This window comes from Scomber scombrus, chromosome 2 (genome assembly GCF_963691925.1).
Source record: "Scomber scombrus chromosome 2, fScoSco1.1, whole genome shotgun sequence".
In the NCBI taxonomy this organism is placed as follows: domain Eukaryota; kingdom Metazoa; phylum Chordata; class Actinopteri; order Scombriformes; family Scombridae; genus Scomber; species Scomber scombrus.
In genome coordinates this window covers 13,465,309-13,483,727 of record NC_084971.1, presented here as the reverse complement: position 1 = coordinate 13,483,727, position 18,419 = coordinate 13,465,309, and the positions used below count along the sequence as shown (strand labels likewise).

General features: G+C 38.6%; 1 protein-coding gene across 3 annotated transcripts in view; it reads right to left on the bottom strand.

Moving 5' to 3' along the window:
* Positions 1 to 18,419, bottom strand: part of helz (helicase with zinc finger) — a 59,780-nt gene that overhangs the window by 40,520 nt on the left and 841 nt on the right. For all 3 annotated transcript variants that reach the window (XM_062428092.1, XM_062428091.1, XM_062428093.1), the window contains exons 2-12: positions 12,413 to 12,658; positions 11,160 to 11,196; positions 10,486 to 10,610; positions 7,767 to 7,823; positions 7,387 to 7,435; positions 5,823 to 5,898; positions 4,955 to 5,153; positions 4,131 to 4,238; positions 3,814 to 3,955; positions 2,810 to 2,965; positions 1,936 to 2,206 (exon numbers count right to left, since the gene is read on the bottom strand). In XM_062428092.1, coding sequence (XP_062284076.1) covers positions 1,936 to 2,206; positions 2,810 to 2,965; positions 3,814 to 3,955; positions 4,131 to 4,238; positions 4,955 to 5,153; positions 5,823 to 5,898; positions 7,387 to 7,435; positions 7,767 to 7,823; positions 10,486 to 10,610; positions 11,160 to 11,196; positions 12,413 to 12,640 — 1,448 coding nt within the window. In that variant the 5' untranslated portion in view covers positions 12,641 to 12,658. The remainder of the gene's footprint in view (positions 1 to 1,935; positions 2,207 to 2,809; positions 2,966 to 3,813; positions 3,956 to 4,130; positions 4,239 to 4,954; positions 5,154 to 5,822; positions 5,899 to 7,386; positions 7,436 to 7,766; positions 7,824 to 10,485; positions 10,611 to 11,159; positions 11,197 to 12,412; positions 12,659 to 18,419) is intronic.

The following is an 18,419-nucleotide window of genomic DNA, read 5'->3' as shown; positions in this document are numbered from 1 at the left end:
GATTGACGTATGCATGTAAGTTAACACGGTCTGCATTTATTTACAAACTAGCGGTTTAACAACCAAAAGAACTCTTGAGTTTTCTTGTTTAGGGTTTGCATCAGCTTTCTGGTTATACTCACAGAGAGGGTAAAATTAAAAAGACAAAAATAAATAAATAAAGACAGAAAGCCCTCTTGGTGCTCCATGACTAACTCCATGTTCACTTTAAATAATAAGGTGATGCCTCTTGCCCTGCAGACAAAATATTGCCAATGGGAAGATGTCACTCAGAAGACACTTATTAAGCAAAAAATACATCTAACGTGAGATTATTCAGAGCCTTATTCTAATACAGAATGGCTTTTTTAAGAACTAGGTTGCAATAAGCGACACTTGTAAGGACAGCTTGCCATTTACAGATCCATGGGAATACACATTTAACCATAAATCTGAATCGGCCATGGAAAGCATTAGAACCTGCCAGAACATAAATGGTTTAAAAGGCAGAGAGATTATTCATGTGCACATTGGAAATGCAGCAGATTAAAAGAAGATTTCAAACTGCAGATATAATAGAGGGGGATCCATAATTCAATCCCTTATGTAGACAAATGACACAAAGACATGTGACAAGACCAAATTAAAACCAAAGAGGAAAGATGAAACATGTAAAGTATTGGGGGAGGGAGTTCGATACTATTTCACTGAATGTGGAATTAAACCTTTGCTGTGATTTTACATCCACACTTAGTTAAAGCAGTGGAACATCAGGTAAGGAATTACAAAGAGGTCTGTGTCCATTCTCAAGGAAGGAATCACCTAGGACAGGTTATTAAATGGCACTGTGAGCAAAGCTGTGTGTGAGATACCCATTCTCTCTCTCACACACACACAGAGCAAATTCACAATGAAGATCAAGTCTGACACCTTGTGGTGGGTTGAAATCTCATAACACAAAATATTTACACCACCCAACCCTACTGACTTTACCATATTACTCTGAACAGTCCGATTAAAACATAGTCAATGAATAAAATATATTAAAGAGAAAACTGCATTAAAACCATGACCAACAGTTTAGGTGTTGTCATGTCAAGCAAGGTAAGACAAACACAATAAGCAGTTGTTTAAATTGTATTCTTGAACATACTGTTTGTTATTTGCAGCTAAATTACTGACAAGAAAAGAGGCCCATTATGTAGACTGGTCTGACCAGTCACAGCTGTTGTGGATGCACACCTGCATTTCAGTACTAAAAGGTCCTGTTAAAAGCTCTAGGAATGAAAACCAGCAGGAGGCCCTGAAATTAAGATTAATTTATCAAACTGTGATAGAGATACTTGTGTTTTATATTTGTTGGACACTTCTAATATAATGTTTTTAATATACTGATGCAATAGTTCCTACTGTTTCCAGTGGTAAGTAATTAGATTGCAAAACGATACTTTCCTTCTACTGCCAAAGTCAAGTTTGGCATTTGCACCCAATATTAGATCTTGCTGTCAACGCTAAGATAGCCAGGCTTTGGTTTTAAATTAGCATCATACCTAGTACATATGCAGATATAAACATATCATGTGTAACATCACCAAGCAGGGTATTACAGAGTCTGCACAGCTTAAACCAGAGGAAATCTGTTCCACTTATTTTTAGAGGTGTGCGGTCAATTTATTCCAATTTTAGTCTGTATTAATTTTTTTTTCTTCTAATTGAAACAGCAGCACAGCTTGCAAATGATTTAGCTAGAATCATTTAAATACTACCACTGTTGAACCAGTATTCAACTTGTTGATGTGATTCCTTTTGTTGACATATTGGTAGTTGATGGTTTTAAACTCAAATATCATTCAGTGTTGTTGTGGCTTTATTGTTCAGCTGAGAATTTGTCTACAGTTATGGAAAATCTCTCTTACTATCCCACACCAAAGAAACTATGAGTACTTGAATACTCACTTGCTAACTTCCTTATATTGTGCAATCTCTTCTATGTAGAGCAGGTCATGCAGTCGGGCCTGGTAGTTGTCTTTGGTCAGAGTCTTGTCCAGGACTGACTGGGTGAAGAGCTGGTCGGCCGACAGAGGGATCTGATAGCGGGAAAGGAGGCTGCGCTCCAGTTCAGCCATCGTCTCATTGGGACAGAATTCTACAATGGTCTTACAGGAAGAGTCCCAGCGTTTTGCAGTCATTAAGAGCTGCTGCCTGGCTGCCATCAGGTGTTCTAGGTCTGGAAAACAAAGTACAAGAGGATGGTTTAAACTCAATTTCTGTAACCTCCAATTTGATTAGTTTTGGGTCCTGATGGTTAAATAACCATGCCAGGTAGCAGCACTGAGGCCAGTTAAAGGCCTTTGTCACTTTTTTCCCAAGTATACATTACCTCTGCAATGTGAGCTGTAATAATGGCAAAATAACTGAAAACATATAATACATAAGATGTTCTTTGTATGCGGTCAAATGCACTGTATGCTATAATTACCCCTTCAAATAGTAAGGAAAAAAACAACCAGTGTAGTATCTTAGTTGATTTTGCCCAAAAAGCACATTCAAGTTTTGGTCACATAATATTTATTTATTTGTTTATTAAAACCCCAGTTTTCAAAAGTTTTTTATGCCATCTTACAGCCCAAATCTAAGAATGTTAACTACATGAAAAAAGCAAACCTGTCCAACATGATTTCAAATCACTTTATATCTTAAAAGCAATGTGACACGTGTTTAGATATATAGTATAATGGACACATGCATAGACAGTGTTTCGGTTTTAAAACATTATAATATATCATTTTATATACATCGACAAAACTTTTCAAAATTTCTGTTAGCATACCTTCAATAGACGCAGCATCCACCATGATCCGTTGCATTAGCACAGGCTCTGAGCCGAAGTCAAAAACAACGGTCTGTCTGAAGGTACCAAAGATTTCTGTGCTGAAGCCCACTGCTACCTTGTAGACACAGTGATCCATGCCGTTGTCCACTGCCACTGTCAGAACAGCAAAGTTTATTTAAAGTGTATTTGCGACAGAATTTCAGTGAGTTGCAATCCACTGTAAAGAACTTCAACATAAAGTAAAACAAAAAGAAACAGGTTGTGAATGAAACAAAAGATCTTTGAAAAGCTAGTGCCAATACATCATTAAAACACTGCAACAAGAAAACATGTTGAAATGTGCTGTAAACAAGATGTTTTTTTTTTTTTAATGTAATTTCTATTATTTTAGACCATTATCAGCCTGGTCTGGGATCTGTTGTTACTCTGAACTGGACAAAATATGACCCAGTAAAACAAGTCTGTTCAACAAAAGAAAATTAAGAGCTAAGAACACAATTTAAAAAAACGATTTAGGTCATACAATCCTAAACCGTTAACTTACAAACCAAGTAAACAAAGATCAGGTGGTCTTTGTCACTAGCCTACACACTACGTTAACTACAAAATAAACAGTATGAGCTGTGCTTGCTGCTAGTTTGGGTGGAGCGTCAGTGCCAAGAATGCCAATATATTATCATGTACAGTCATTAGACCAATATACGTGTTGAAATATATAACAAATTTATCTTGAAACTCAGAAATACATTCTCTATATTTTTCGATATCAGTTTTGAAAGATCAAAGGTCAAGTGAAAATCAGGGTTAAAGTTCTAAAAAATTGAATTCCATACACTTGAATTATGTATAATGACAGAGATGTGTTAAAATAGGAACAATGATGCCAGGAAAAAGCTCTTCTTGCATTAGGATTGGGTAATATTTTAGAAATGTGATGGGGAAAAAAGGGAAATCCCCAAAACTCCCATCCCCTGGTTACTAAATATTGATATATGACATACCTGCTGTCTCCTCTCCTGGAGTCCACTCTTGGCAGCCTTGTGGGAGGGCTTCGAGCCGCTCGCCAGCAGACACGCCTGTGATGAAGAAGTGCGGTCGGTGGGCATCATAGAGGAGGGCGATGCGGTAGAGCTTTCTAGCCGGCTAGTCAGAGACACAGAGATAGATAATCAGAACAATCTCATAATCAAAGGATGATTAAAACAAAGGTCCAACAATGACTGACAGGTATGCAGTGAAGATTATGGCTTAATCTGCCTCGTTACACAAAGAAAACAATTGAATATGCACATGCTTGTTACTCAACACTTGATCCTACCTTGCACAACAAGGAGAAGGTCCAGGAGTGGGAGGACTTTTTGGTGGTCACAGTAACAGAGAGGCTGGAACTGGTTTCTACATTCACTCCTTCTAAACAGTCACTTAGCTAGAAGAAAGAAAACAACAACTTAATCATACCATTGTGGAAATCACAGAAATCTTGTAGTCTTGTGTGAAAATTAAAAAGAGTCTCTCTGTATCACACTGTATGCCACACAACTGTCATAGGCCAGCTGGAGGGCTTTATGGTATCATTAATGCCTGTATAATGTGTCTCCTTCAATGTCACCCTAAAGAAAATGAATTAGTCTTGCAACTATTATCTGCCAGTGGTTAACAGAGATGTGGTGGTTGAGTAACAGATTTAGTGTCATAAATCTTAAATCCAAAGGGGGTTATGTCAGTATGCTCCCACTGAACAAATATGGTACAGTGTTACATGTCTAGTGTTTCATTATTTTCAGTTATATACAGAAAAGCCAAAATAGAAAAAAGCTAAGTAATGGGGTGCATTGCTGTATGTAACCTTAACATGGGAGCAAATGCACATCTGAACTTATAAGTTAAAAAATATATAACTCTCATACGTTTGTGTGTGTGTGTATACTACCCACTGAGTTGTACTAGAGTGTTGATACTGTCCGTTAGATTTAATAGAGAGAGGGTTATGAAAAGGCTTTTAATAAATCTTAACACTGTAACAAACATGTTTATGTTTGGAAGGCTCTACTAAGAAGTGAAGCTTGACCCTGGCACAGAATGATTTCCGTTTGCTAACCATGGAGTCACTTTTACATGTGCATCCACCACAAAGACACTCACCACTTTCTCTGGACAGAGTGAGTTCATCCACTTCTCTATCAGGGTCTCCATGTAGTTTTCGGTGAAGTGTTTGCTCTCCTGCTGCTGCTTGAGGCGGATGAGGCGTGAAGCATAGCGCTTCTGCCATTCCATCAGCTCTTCCTGCGAGTGGGCTGACGTGCACTGGGCCCCGTACCGACAAAGACCCTGCTCCAAGTACCTATGGCAAAAGGCAAGCATCGTGGTCAACAGGTGCTAAATTTTGGTGATCAACAAATTGTTTTAAATCATTATTTCACAAGGAAAACCAAACATTAGCTTGTTGCAACTTCTCTAATAGGAGAATTTTCATTTGTTTCATATTATAATACATTCAGTATCTTTTAGATTTCGTAACCAATGACAGACATGTATTTATTTGACACAAACATAGGTATCTAGGTCTCAAAATTTCTATTATGTAGACAGTAGATAACTGACTAGCAGCCAATACCAGCTTGATATAACAGCAGACCAATACAACTGTTTAGTGTTAAATTCACAGTGCTGCTGGTGGGACATAAGTACAGGCTATAAGATAGGACTCTTAAATCCAGGACGTATACTAATGTTGGTGAAAGGCTCTCATCAGTGTATATAGAGATCATATTGAAATTTATGGCAGTTAACTACTATGAATCATTATTTTATAGCCTGGAGTGCAACGGAGAACCATGATGAAAGTTATATCAGTGATTTTACAATTGACTTGGAGTATATTTATTAGTCACTTCACAATCTATCACACAATTCAGACGAGTGGACATGGCATATTAATTTTCCCCTGCATCATCCAATGAAAAATTAATTACTCACACCTGTGTTCGAACTATGAGACAGTTTGTATTACCTTTTACAGAGGGTGTACTCCTCACTGCTGGTGACTCCTCGGGGAGGAGGTCGGAACTGCCAGCCATCTTGGACCTCTGTCAATACACACAGCCAAGTGGTCAATATGACACTGAGCCAAAGCCTTCAAGAACACCACAAAATGGGCTTGAGCCAGCTGGTGACCTGTTCAGAATACACTCAAGCTGCCAACTACCTAAGTTAAGACGTTGTAAGCATTAATAATATTTACTGTACTTAAAAACAAGTGTGTGAATCTTAGGACTACAACTAACGATTATTTTCATTATTGATTAATATTGATTTCTTTCTCCATTAATCAATTAGCTGTTTTGTCTATAAAATGATGAAAAATGCCAATCACTTTTTTTCCAAAAGCTCTAGATGATGTTTTGTTTTGTCCAAACACCAAAGAAAATGAGTCAGACCAATTAATCAATTATCTAAATAGTTGGCAATTAATTTAATAGTTGACAGCTAATCGATGAATAATTACAACTTTGAATTTCAAGTTAGAGGATATACAGAAGTCCTCATCCTGTGAACACCAGTCTCATTTCTTTAAGCACAGATACCAGCAGAGCTTCTGTGGTCTGGTTTTTAGATTCATATACAGATATTAGGGATGGGCATTTGAATACATTTTCTTGATCGATCATCGGGAAAATTAACGATCAATTATCGATTAATCATTATTTTTTATCTTAAAAATGCCATGATACGGGCCGCTTGTAAAAGCAGCTGAGCCCGAAGCTCCGAGCCAAACCTCTTCACATATCAATCAATACAGCACTCTTAAACACGATTGAGTCTATTTTAGAAACACTTCCAAAAAAACAATCAAATCTAATAACAACTTAATCAAAAAACAGAATATTACTCCGGACTGACGGTTTTTGCCAAAATATAACGTTAGAGGACTCCAAAATGCACCCAGCCGAGCCAAGAGAGAAAGAGGGAGGGAGAGTAAGTGACAGAGATAGTGTTACTTCACAATTGTGTTTATTTAACTACAGCCTCGTAAAGCAACAAGAGTGACTCACCTAAAGGCTAACAAAGTAAAAGTAACTCCAGCCTACAGATTCTTGTTGATTAGCATGTAAGCATTTTAGCATGCTCAGGGATCAGTGAGCGCAGCCTGGTGACAGTCAGTCCAGCAGCTGAAACACTCTGACGGGACCGAAGTAGCCGGGATGCAGAGGCATTGTCGCGCTATCCTGGGTAGCCTGGCCAAGGTGCAGGATTTACAATGAACTCATTTTTAGTTTGAAGAGGTCCCACGCCAAACTTCGCCTTGACCTCTTCATGTTTACGTTTGATTTCCAAGGCAGCTGGTAGGTAGCTGAGCCCTTTTCTCTGTCAAATATCGCCCCTGTTGGTAAGGTGTCTCATTGCTGCCACATAGTGAAATTCATTGCATTACTTCAAGACTCACACTACGCAACACAACTTCTATTTGAAACCAGCGTTTGATAAACAGATATACCCGACTACTGTTACACATGTTTATCTCAAAAATATAAAACAGGATATACAGAATTCAGTTCACACTATAGATATCTTACCTTCCTCCTGGTCTTCTGTGTATTCTGGTGCCATCTCTCTATTTATCGCCTGACAGAGATAAAGATGGGGTGAGATAGGTGGAGGTAGGGGTAGAGAAATTATTACTATTATGTCAGCTACTAACATAGCCATACAAGCTGTTGAACCACTAGACTTATTACAGACAAATGAGTAATAAATCCACAACAGGTAGAAGCAGGACAGAGGAGCACAAAGTAATTAAGTTAGTGCTGGAATCAGGCCATTATTCATCTTTATGACTCTCACCTGTGAGCATTAAACCATCATTTATGAAAGTCACAAGCACAAAAAGGCATGAACAAAGGAGGACAGTAATAACATCAGTGAGGTATACAGCCCCACAACCAGAGACACTCACCTCTATTTCTGAGAAGAGCATTTTTAATCTGGACAGGTCTTTTGTGACAATGCCATTCTGTAAAAGAAATACAAAAAATAGGATTTTCATTACAACAACACACTGTTATGCTTTTTTTAATGAAAACTGGTTTTGCTTGGTGGTAACATATCTAAATCTGTCACCATTCCACTGTTTTAAACCTGCATTATACAAGTTCACATATTTGCAGCTCCAAAAGGTAGTGCGATATATCCCACTGAACTTTAAACATGAAGACGCAGATATTAATGTGACATCTGTAAAGTTAATCTACACACAGACAGTGTAAAGGTGCTTTCAGGCAGTGAGCAGGTGTCACTGCCACCTTCATTGTTTTCAATATAAACACCACAGTCATCAGAGATTATGATGGTTTACCTGTTTGAACTTGCTGCTGTAGCTCACCATGTGACCATGGCGACCACAGAAACCATGGGGTGGGTAACAAAACCTGACTCAACTGGGATAAGAGTCTCCTGGATTATTATGCGGGTTAGCACAAACCCACTGTATTGTATATTGTTGGTCATTTCCTCTGATACAAGCTACAAGCCATTATATGTATATTTATGATAGTAAGTGGATAGCAGCAGCAGACTAGGTGTACAGGTTTGTAGGATCACAGGTCAGGAGCTGAGGCGATGGCAATTAGTCACGGCCTGAAAGTTGCTCAACTGCTAATCATCATTTTAATATATCACCTGTGTTGGTGGGTACGATTTCCTTTCAGTACCTGACAGCACAAATTAATCTGAAAAAATGTGGCGAATATTTGTGGTTTCAGTGGGTAATTTGTATTTTCTATTGTAAGTGCAATATATGATTCAGATTGACATGAGTTTATTTCCTTTAAAATATCAAGGCAATAATTAACAAAAAGCCGTAATAGAGATGTTCATTTGTTCTCTAACCCTAATGATAGCCAGATCTGGTAAATCAGTTAAAGTGCAGTCAGGTCAAAACTTTTCAGCTCCAGGCTTTTATTTTTTTTGGATAATTTTTAAAGCAGGAAGAAATGTCCAATAGGACCTATTATTAATTAACTTCTGACCTTATTCCAGTGACCACCTGTCTCATTTCTCTAAGCACAGATATCAGCACAGCTTTTCTAGTCTGTTATTTAAATCCATACATACCCGATTACTGTAAACCATCTTTGTGACAAAAATATACTGAGATTAAGTAACTCATTTATTAAATGAAATCTACTACAAAAAACTGTTGGTTTTGGCAACACCTTAATAGCCAAATGACAACCCACTTGCATGACACTGATCAGGACAGCTAACATACACTATGTTTGTAGTGCCAACATCACATCAGAATATTATTCTCAAGTGATTGTCTTGTGTGCATGAAAAAGTCAATGTATTTGCTGACACATTATCCACTTTTAGAATGATAACACAAGAGACATTTTGGAATTTATGTCTACAGCACAGCTTAAAGCACAAGTCTACAATGAAAAAAAACTAAGGAAGGACTTTAGGGAACACAAAAAGCCAGAAATGTCAGTGAGTAAGTGGGAGTAAAAAGAAAGAGATGGGCACAAGCAGAGAGGAAAATATAAACGGTCAAAGGTGTGTCCAACATGTTGTGTTTATTTGTGTGCCTCTAAAAGAGACAGAGAGCGGGAGCAAGCAAGAGAGCAAAATCAAGCTGTCATGTAAACAGCACTGTCCACACTCATAAAATATTGCGTGACCGTGGGACCAAGTTAAACCTTTCTGTGTGGGTGTATGTGTGTGTTGAGGTGGACAGGCAGTTGTTACAAACAGGAGAAGAGTGGAGCAAGGCAGAGAGAGTTGGAGGAGGGACCTTAGCAGCAACTGAGTGTTGATGCATGAAGGCAGCGGTTAGGATAAGTAAAAGGAGGGAAAAGTCAGACAGGAGAAAAAGTGGGATAAAAGTATACCATAAAAAGTGAGCTGATGTGTGTTTCACCTAAACAGTAGTAATGTTACAGTTAAGGCATCACACCAATTTTCATCTTAGGTATTTATATGCATGTGGCCATTTTTAGATCCTGACTCATAGAATATGACTCCGACATTAGGTTCTCATATAGCTAACATATTTATCTCAAATGATTTCATTAGCCAAGAAAGAAGTGAGTCCACCATGTAACCATGAGGCTCCTAACTTTTGGAACCATGGGGCAAAAAAGTTTAATTACTTTTCCTGTGTTTCTGACATTTTTACTGCAGAAATCTGTCAATACAGGATAGACCAATGTCTATCTAAACACATTTTATATTCAAGTTTTTTTCAATACTACACATTTTATTGCTGTGGTACATAAAACGTTTAGATGAGTCTGAAACACGTTTCAGTTCATTTTTTTATATGATGCCAAATTCTTCTACGTGTGACTCATTTCATTAAACCGTTATAACTTTATAAACACATTTTGATGACGATGATGAGCATCCTCCAAAATTTGATGGCATGTTATGTATGCCAGTACTGTATCTCATATGATTGGAGCATCCCAGGTCACTTAAAGTCTTATTCATCAGTATACAAAATTTAAACCTCTAGACCTGAAAATGTCTGCTCAGCTATTTCCTCTTGTTGGGATGGGAAAATTAGACATGTATAGGAATAATATTCAAGCCTTATGAACATTTTAATCACAGTCTATGTGTCGGCTTAACATCTGCATGCATACATTGTGTACATTGTTCATTAATCATACCATTGGCTCTCCATACAAGGCTTTGGAGAGGATGCTGGCCACCTCCTGCAGGCTGCCATCCAATAGCATGGAGCGCAAGCTGGCCTGTAGCGAACCGTCTCCCCTGGCAATCTCTTCTGCCAACACTAGGATAGGATGAAGAACACAGGGAACAGATAGGGAGAGAATTAATTCAGTGCAGTTAAGTTTCTTCCAATACCTAAGTTGTTTCCAAATGTGTTGTCTAAAAAAAGAATGAAATGGATTGGATTGGGGTGCAGCTGACAATTGTGTAAACAATTCAATGATTAATTCTTTCAGGTTTTGTATGTTTAATTAAAGCTCAAAGTCAGTATAACAGTGGCAAAGAAAGTAGACTATGGCAGTACCCCGCTACATCAGGGTCTCCACAATTTGTTAACTACCAGCTCTAACTGAAGCAAATCAGTAACCCGACCATTTGCTTTCCTGGCCTTTATCTTTCAACTTTGACCTGAAGCCAATTACATTAATTCAAAAGACACAGTTAACAGCATGGATCCTGCAAAATAAGCCAAAATTTAAGATTTTTTCAATTACACTGTGGCCAAGTCATGTTAAAATGCTTTGCTGACAACACACTTTGTCAACCACAAGATGAAAAAATACAGACAATACAATATCAGCAGATGGTTCCAGTTTGAATTATTACTCACCATGTTTGCAGTCTTCATCTGCTTCATCATAGTTTTTCTGTTGGAAAAGGGAGGGGGGGGAAAAGTAGAAATATGATACGATAACAAATGGGAATACTTTATGTTTGAGGGTCAAAGCTTCACATAAGCTCCAAGAATGGCTATCTTTGGCTCACAGTGGAGTCCCTCACACTATCATTATAGGACTTAAGTAGTTTCCATAATCTTAGGGCTTAAGTAACTGGTGTAATTTTAGTGCTCTGGGAAGATAACATAACAGGACTGTGGAGTGGAAAAGTAAGGTTTATTGTTCTCATTTCTAACCTTCTGTTCTGTGTAATTTAGTCAGTGATTAGAAGTACAATAGTGAATTTCGAGCACAACAGTCAGCTTTCGGTGATTTCAGTGTAATGTAATAATTTAAGGCTAGGAGAAAATGATATTCTGTTCAGTGATGGTTATGTGACACCGCTGAATTTGCACTCAAACCGTTATGTTTATACTCCTTAAAAGAAACGTAAACCACTTCTCCTCCAATAAAAAACCTAAAAAATTTAAATCTATAATAGACTTATTATGTAACTTTGACTGCCTGGTGTTACAGTAAATGGAAAGAATTTGGGAGCCACATAAAAGAGGAGAGGACAAAAAGATTAGGTGGATGTTATTCTTTGTTCCTTTGTGCAACATTGTGCCCGACATGACACAAATGCAAATACGAGACAATTTATAAGGAGCCTCAAACATAATGTCGAATGTGTAATCACCTTTAAATAACACAGGGTGTTTGTACTCTGTGTGCAAAGAGAAAGGACAACACACACATACTGAACAGAAACTGAACCACACCAGTAAATAATTATATTTAGTGTAGTTTGTGGGGTCAACACGAGTCATTTCAGCCCTCATGGCAAAAGAGTAAAGTATTAGCGGCAGTAAATTAGCAAGCCATTTAAGTCATTTATGACCATCATATGGTTTCATCAACCACTGATGGTCAGCAGAATTGGTGATATAGGATATAATCCCTTAAGTAAGTTCACATGACCTGCATGAAAACCTGGTGACATTTTCACTTGTAAGATAAAATGTTACTTCTCTTGGATCAATTTTGAAAGTCTATCAGTCAGTCAGTATAGAATTCAACACAGCAGACTGCTTCATCATGAGATGCTAATATTTTATTATGGCGCCCCAGATCTTAGCTACACTAGCTACTTAATTATCTCCATCCTGGACAATAGGTTGCATGCTTGGACCACCACTGTCCTCACCAGCTGAAGGAAGGCAGCAATGCGGTAAAGCAGGGCACGGCTGCGGAGGGGTCCGGAGGTGACGACAAGGGATGGAGGGCTCGGCGAGACAGGGGCACCGGAGGACTGGGCTTGGGGTGCAAGGACCACCAGGGCGTCCGTGCTGTGGCTGACTGCCGCCTCGAACTCCCGCCTGGTTAACGATCTGCTAGCTTCTTCACATGACTTCTCCGCTCTCCTGTCCGCCATGACTCAGGGACAAAACTTCTGGAAGCAGGAAAAGAAAATATTAAAAAGACAGTGTGAACATCTTTTAGGAAGCACGGTTTGGCAATTTGACATCATTTTCCCATTTTCCTCTTGCTTATCGTATCTACAAAACTGCAGCATTGAAACAGGATTAGAAATCCTTTAAACGGAACACACTGTACTTCCATGTTTGCCTTATAGGACACCGAATGCTGAGACTGAAAATGGAAATCCATCCTTAGACACTTAATTTGGCTGTATTAAAAATAAATATAAAATGCGACACCATAATGTGTCGAACTAAACTGTAAATTTTGGGAATTATACACACCAAGAATGTTCTGAGTTCTTCTGACAGAACAAATGTTTAAGGAATAGAGAATGGTTGAAAGGTTAAGAACCTCCTATCCAACACTTACACATCCTACACAAACTATTTCATACAGTGTGGCGAGCATGTGGTCGTACAAAAAATAGCAGCGAGCAGTTTTGTGATATGAACTCTGACATAGAGCTGCTTGGTCTTGAAATATCTGTCAGTATCTGTCCCCTCTGCCTACAGTTTAAAAACATTTTGCAGGTGCACCATGTGTTGTAATTGCTGTCATTAGTTAAAAACTCAATTGTCTTCATGCTGAGAATGAAGAGAGGCTCTTCACTATAGTCTAAGACACTTCTCCTACCATAAAATATGCACAACACACAGGAAATATAACAGTGGCATAGGAGCAACATTCCTCTTTCCACAGGAACCGAAATGATTTGGATGACACTACCGTCAAGCGCAGAAAAACTTTTCATATGTGATGTATTAATCTAAAACTGGGTCATTTTCACAAAATCCACAGCTCTGTCCATGACATCAGGCACTGTGTGTTTCCACTGTAACCTTAAGCATGCTTGATCGCTGTACGTGTGTGGACATGAAAATAGGTCAAACCTATACTGACCATCTGTAAGTGTACATCAGATTATACAATCAGACAAAATAAAACCAACAGCACTCCCACACACACACCTATTGGTGAAATGCATCCGTATTTAGTTTGCTTCACTTTGCAACTCCACCTTGGCTCGCGATTGAATTTTTACTTCGAAGATGAATTTACAGGAAACTACCTTAATAACTTTTAATTACCACTTTCATCCCGAGAGAGAGAGAGAGAGAGAGAGAGAGAGAGAGAGAGAGAGAGAGAGAGAGAGAGAGAGAGAGAGAGAGAGAGAGAGAGAGAGAGAGAGAGAGAGAGAGAGAGAGGAGAGAGAGAGAGAGAGAGAGAGAGAGAGAGAGAGAGAAATGTTGAGAAAAGAGGAGATTAGAGAAATAGAAGAGAAGGCTCTACTCTATTTCTGTCTTGGGAGTTGTGTGACATTTGTTGACACTTGTTGTTCAGCTGCCAATCAAATTCCATAGACACACACACGAAACAAAAGTACATGATAATGAATGTGTCATGGAGCCTGGGGCTACGGAGCTACAGCTAACCATCTTTCCATGCTTGACAGGGCAATAAAATACTTGCAATGCAACTGCTTGCTGTGTGGGCGAAAACTGTTTTATTTTTTTAATCATACATAAGGACTATGGTTTTTCTACAACTCAAAGTTTACCAAAATTAATTTCCGTCAAAATACCACCAGTCACTTTATTGTAAATTTTGCTCAAAGCCATTCAAACTACACAAGTCATCCAGAACAAAGTCAGGTCTGTGTCAAATAGACTACAGTCTTTGTCAACAGTTCTTCATGGCTCTTTGACAACATTTAGGGACAACATGAGAAGAATCCCCCACCTGAAACAATGACTGCAGAGTTGATCAGATGATAGTTCAGCCTTAAATTTGACAAGGAGTTTCCCTGCCTACTGCACTCGTGATGTATGTAGAAATGTAACTGTCAGATTATTTTTTATTGAAGCTTCACAGATATTTCTATCAAATTTAATAAAATACTACCTGCTGCAGCAAAAGGACATTCTATGGTTCCAGCTTCTCAAGCGTTACCATATATAGCTTTTTTGGTTTCACTGTTTTTTTTTAAATTTACTATAAATAAAATGTTGCTTGGGTTTTGGACTACAGTGTTGTCACATCACCATGGGTGTCACTGTGATGGATATTTTCAATTTTCTTACATTTTATAAACCAAATCATTCATAAATTTGAAGATTAATCCATCATGAAAGTAGCTGTCAGATGCAGCTCTAGTTTCTACTCCTAAAATGTGTTTTATTAGTTGTAGCATGCAATGTGGATGTCTGCTCACCAGGAGTCACATCCTCATGTGGCTGGTCTATGTCAACTCAACAGGAGGAGAGGATAAGGCACCTAAGGGTGGCTCCTAAATATCTTATATTCTGTGTCTCAGCTTACACAGTGTGCATTAATATATATTGACATCCAGCTGGGAAGAACAGCGCTCGTATAAGAAGTGTATTACATTATCATCTCGAGCTCCAAACCCAACAAAAGCATAATAGCATTGTTTGGCATCATCTGACTCCTTAGACTAAGGGCATTGTCATAATTGATAATGCAGAATATAAAGGCTTTATAGAGACTAGACATCATGACATGCTGGGCAGTATGCAGGAGGAAATCGGTATTGTGATATTCATAGCCACAGAGCCAAACAGTCAACATCGACTACGTGCCAACAGAAATGCATGCTAATATATTGTACCTCTACTTTCAGGTCTAACTGTAATACGGAGCATATGCTACGGGCTTAATTTACTGTCATCATAGTTTAAATCATGCATCATACTCAACTGCACTGATGCAAGCAAACAGAAAGATACACTAACCGCCACCCGATGAATTAGACAAGCAAAACAATTTCTTTTAATGTGGATCCACACAAAACGTCTATTACCACATTACTACTACTAACTTCACTTTAAGTACAACCACTTTTAAAAATGTGCGTATCAAACACAATGCACACAATACTCATCAGGTCATATATTACAAATACTGTCAACAAAAAAACAGCAAAGACAGGACTTATATGGCTTGGATTAATGCATCACACATATGAAAATGTCCAGTAACCAGTCTCAACATGTATTGCAGAGCCAAAAACTGACCATATTAGACCATCAGCATCCTCTGGAGTGCACCTGCTGTCACAGTCCTCTTCTTGTAATTAAACTTGTGTGTGAGTTTGTTTTCTTTTTTCTCCCCTGTCCCACCATCCTGGGATTCAAAGGAGTGTGTTGCCAATAAATTCACATCATGAGACACACTTACATTCAAGTGTAGGAAGGAACAGTCTTTGGTTCTATGTGGAGGAGGAGTCGGTGCGTGGTTGAAGGAGGTGGTGGGAGGATACAACACCTAGTGACTTTTTTGCACATAAGGCCGTAACTTGTACAAGAGACTATATGTAAATATAAATGTGCAACTGCCTCAGTTTTTGGACCTGTCAATGTTGACTGTGGAGTTAAAGTTTAGGCCAAGTGTGTGAAACCATAACGGGAGGGACTTTAAGAAAAACTTGGCAGCTAAATTAAAAATAGTTCTGCAGCTTTTCACCGACACCCACACAAACAAACTGAAAATCAACTTTCAGGAAGGTTTGTAATTGTAATATTTCTAGAAACTGGCTTCCGGTAACCACGATTACTCATTACTGCAACACACCAACCACATGCAACAAAAGCACTTCACTAAGTAGCCTCTTCATCGTGCCAGGACTTAGCAAGACGAAGATCAAGCCTACTGAGTATAACACTGTATGAACTCTACATCTGCACTGAAACTGACGCCAAGCAGTGTCAGGCACAGATTAAACCCTAGTTCAGGAAAGGAATCATGAAGACTGGTTAATGTAACATGAATTATTACCACTGATAGTAAAATCAGATTTATCCCACGTCCCTGATTTAGTCTCAAAGGAGATTCCAATATTTTCCTATATACCAAACTAGGAAATGTGTACCAATACACTGTAATGTCAAGCTATTGTCTCTTTAGCACCAGCAACATTTCATGAATATGTTCAAGCTTTATCAGACAACAAAACAGCAGCAGGCTCCAGTATGAGAATCTGAACCTCAGTCTTAGATTAAAAGAAGCAGTGTGACCTCCTTCACACCAACCAGCACAGATCAGGATAGGGAGGGTAGGGTACAGCATGACCTGCTGGGGAACACCAGGGCCACGAAAATCTCAACCTTGGCCAATTGCCTTGTAACTCTTGGTCCTATTTCCACCTCACTGGTTTCACCAGTTGCATTGCAGCTAATCTCAAGCTGGCAAAAAAAAAGACATTGTATCACACAAAAAAAAAATGCTGCACCAAAACCCCATTATGGTTATTATGTGCAAAGATGTCTGGAAAAATAAACTTCTGGCTGCTAATTAAAATTCCACATCAATTAGCTGATGCAGAATTTCCATCCTAGCTCTCACCTCAGCTTGGGACTCCGTTTTTGATTATGACTGGCTCACAAAAAACAGTAAAAATGTGGCCCAGTAATTTGGGGTACATTTGTGACTGCTAGTCCTTGAAAGATACACAGCAGCCAACTGCTGTATGTTCAAGCTGTATTAGCAGCATGATGAAAACAACAAACTACAAAGAAAATGTCACTTGCTGGCAGAAATCTCAATTTTCATGAAAGAACATTCACTTGACATGTGGAAAAACTGAGTAAATATGCTATTTTGTCTGAATTTTGCAATAAACGGCATATTAACCCTGCAATGAGTGTTTCAGATAGTTAGAATACACAGCAACAGGCAACTATGCTCATAACAGCTGCTCTAGCCCAACTGGCACTGCCTGAGTCACCCTGTTCTTGTCTCTTAGGACCATAACATACAGATAAATTCCTCAGCTAATGTACATGTATGCATGTATGTATAGGGTGCACACATGACACAATCTAAATCTGAAGTTAGCACTGATATATAGCATCTATCCTATGATTTAACAGCAGTATTCTACCAAGCATTAAAACCGAAACAAAAATAAAACACACTTGCAATATCTAGTGTTTCTTCAGACCGTACACCTCCTTACACAGACAATACATGAGTTTGAACAAACTAAGCATGATGCATGTCCTTAGCAGCTAACATGTTAGTACTTCATGTACTGTATTTGTTGTTCTTCATGATCTCATTTTCTTTTCTACAACAAAAAAAGTCAACTTCTGCCGAGTTCACTTCCTCTAAAAGTTCAAATATTCAGATGAGGAACAATCCTATAGCTTAGGGTTAGGCTGCACATCAGCGTATCCTATGCACATAGTAACTGGCCAGTTACGACAAAATGTCACTGCACCTGTGATATCATAATGACACATATAGCTTCTCAGGGGCATCTTAAACAAGAAACACTGGTCCAGCTTCTGCTCAAACATAGCAGGTTGAAGTGGACTTGGTGCATGGTTAAAGCATATGTACTGCATGAGGGGAGAGTAATACAGCATTATTGCCATACTGGCAACTCAAATATATTTAGAGGTGTCTGTGTTATGACACTGAGGGGCAACACAGTCATTACAATATAGTTTGCAGATGTTGTACAGTATGTGCAGCATGCAACATGAGGGTAGAAACTGCTTGGGCTAGCAGATAAGGACTGTTGCAGGGAAATGGAAAAACAGGGTCAAAGATGAAACCAAACATAGGACTGATCTCAAAGCAGTTCTTTCTTCAAATAAGTGAGTACTTGCAGAGACCAAAACCTGGGCAGCGTTTCACACTTACGTATATAGACGTTACCTAATGTTTAGAGCTTGCAAGCCAGTCGCCTCTTTGGGGGCAACAAC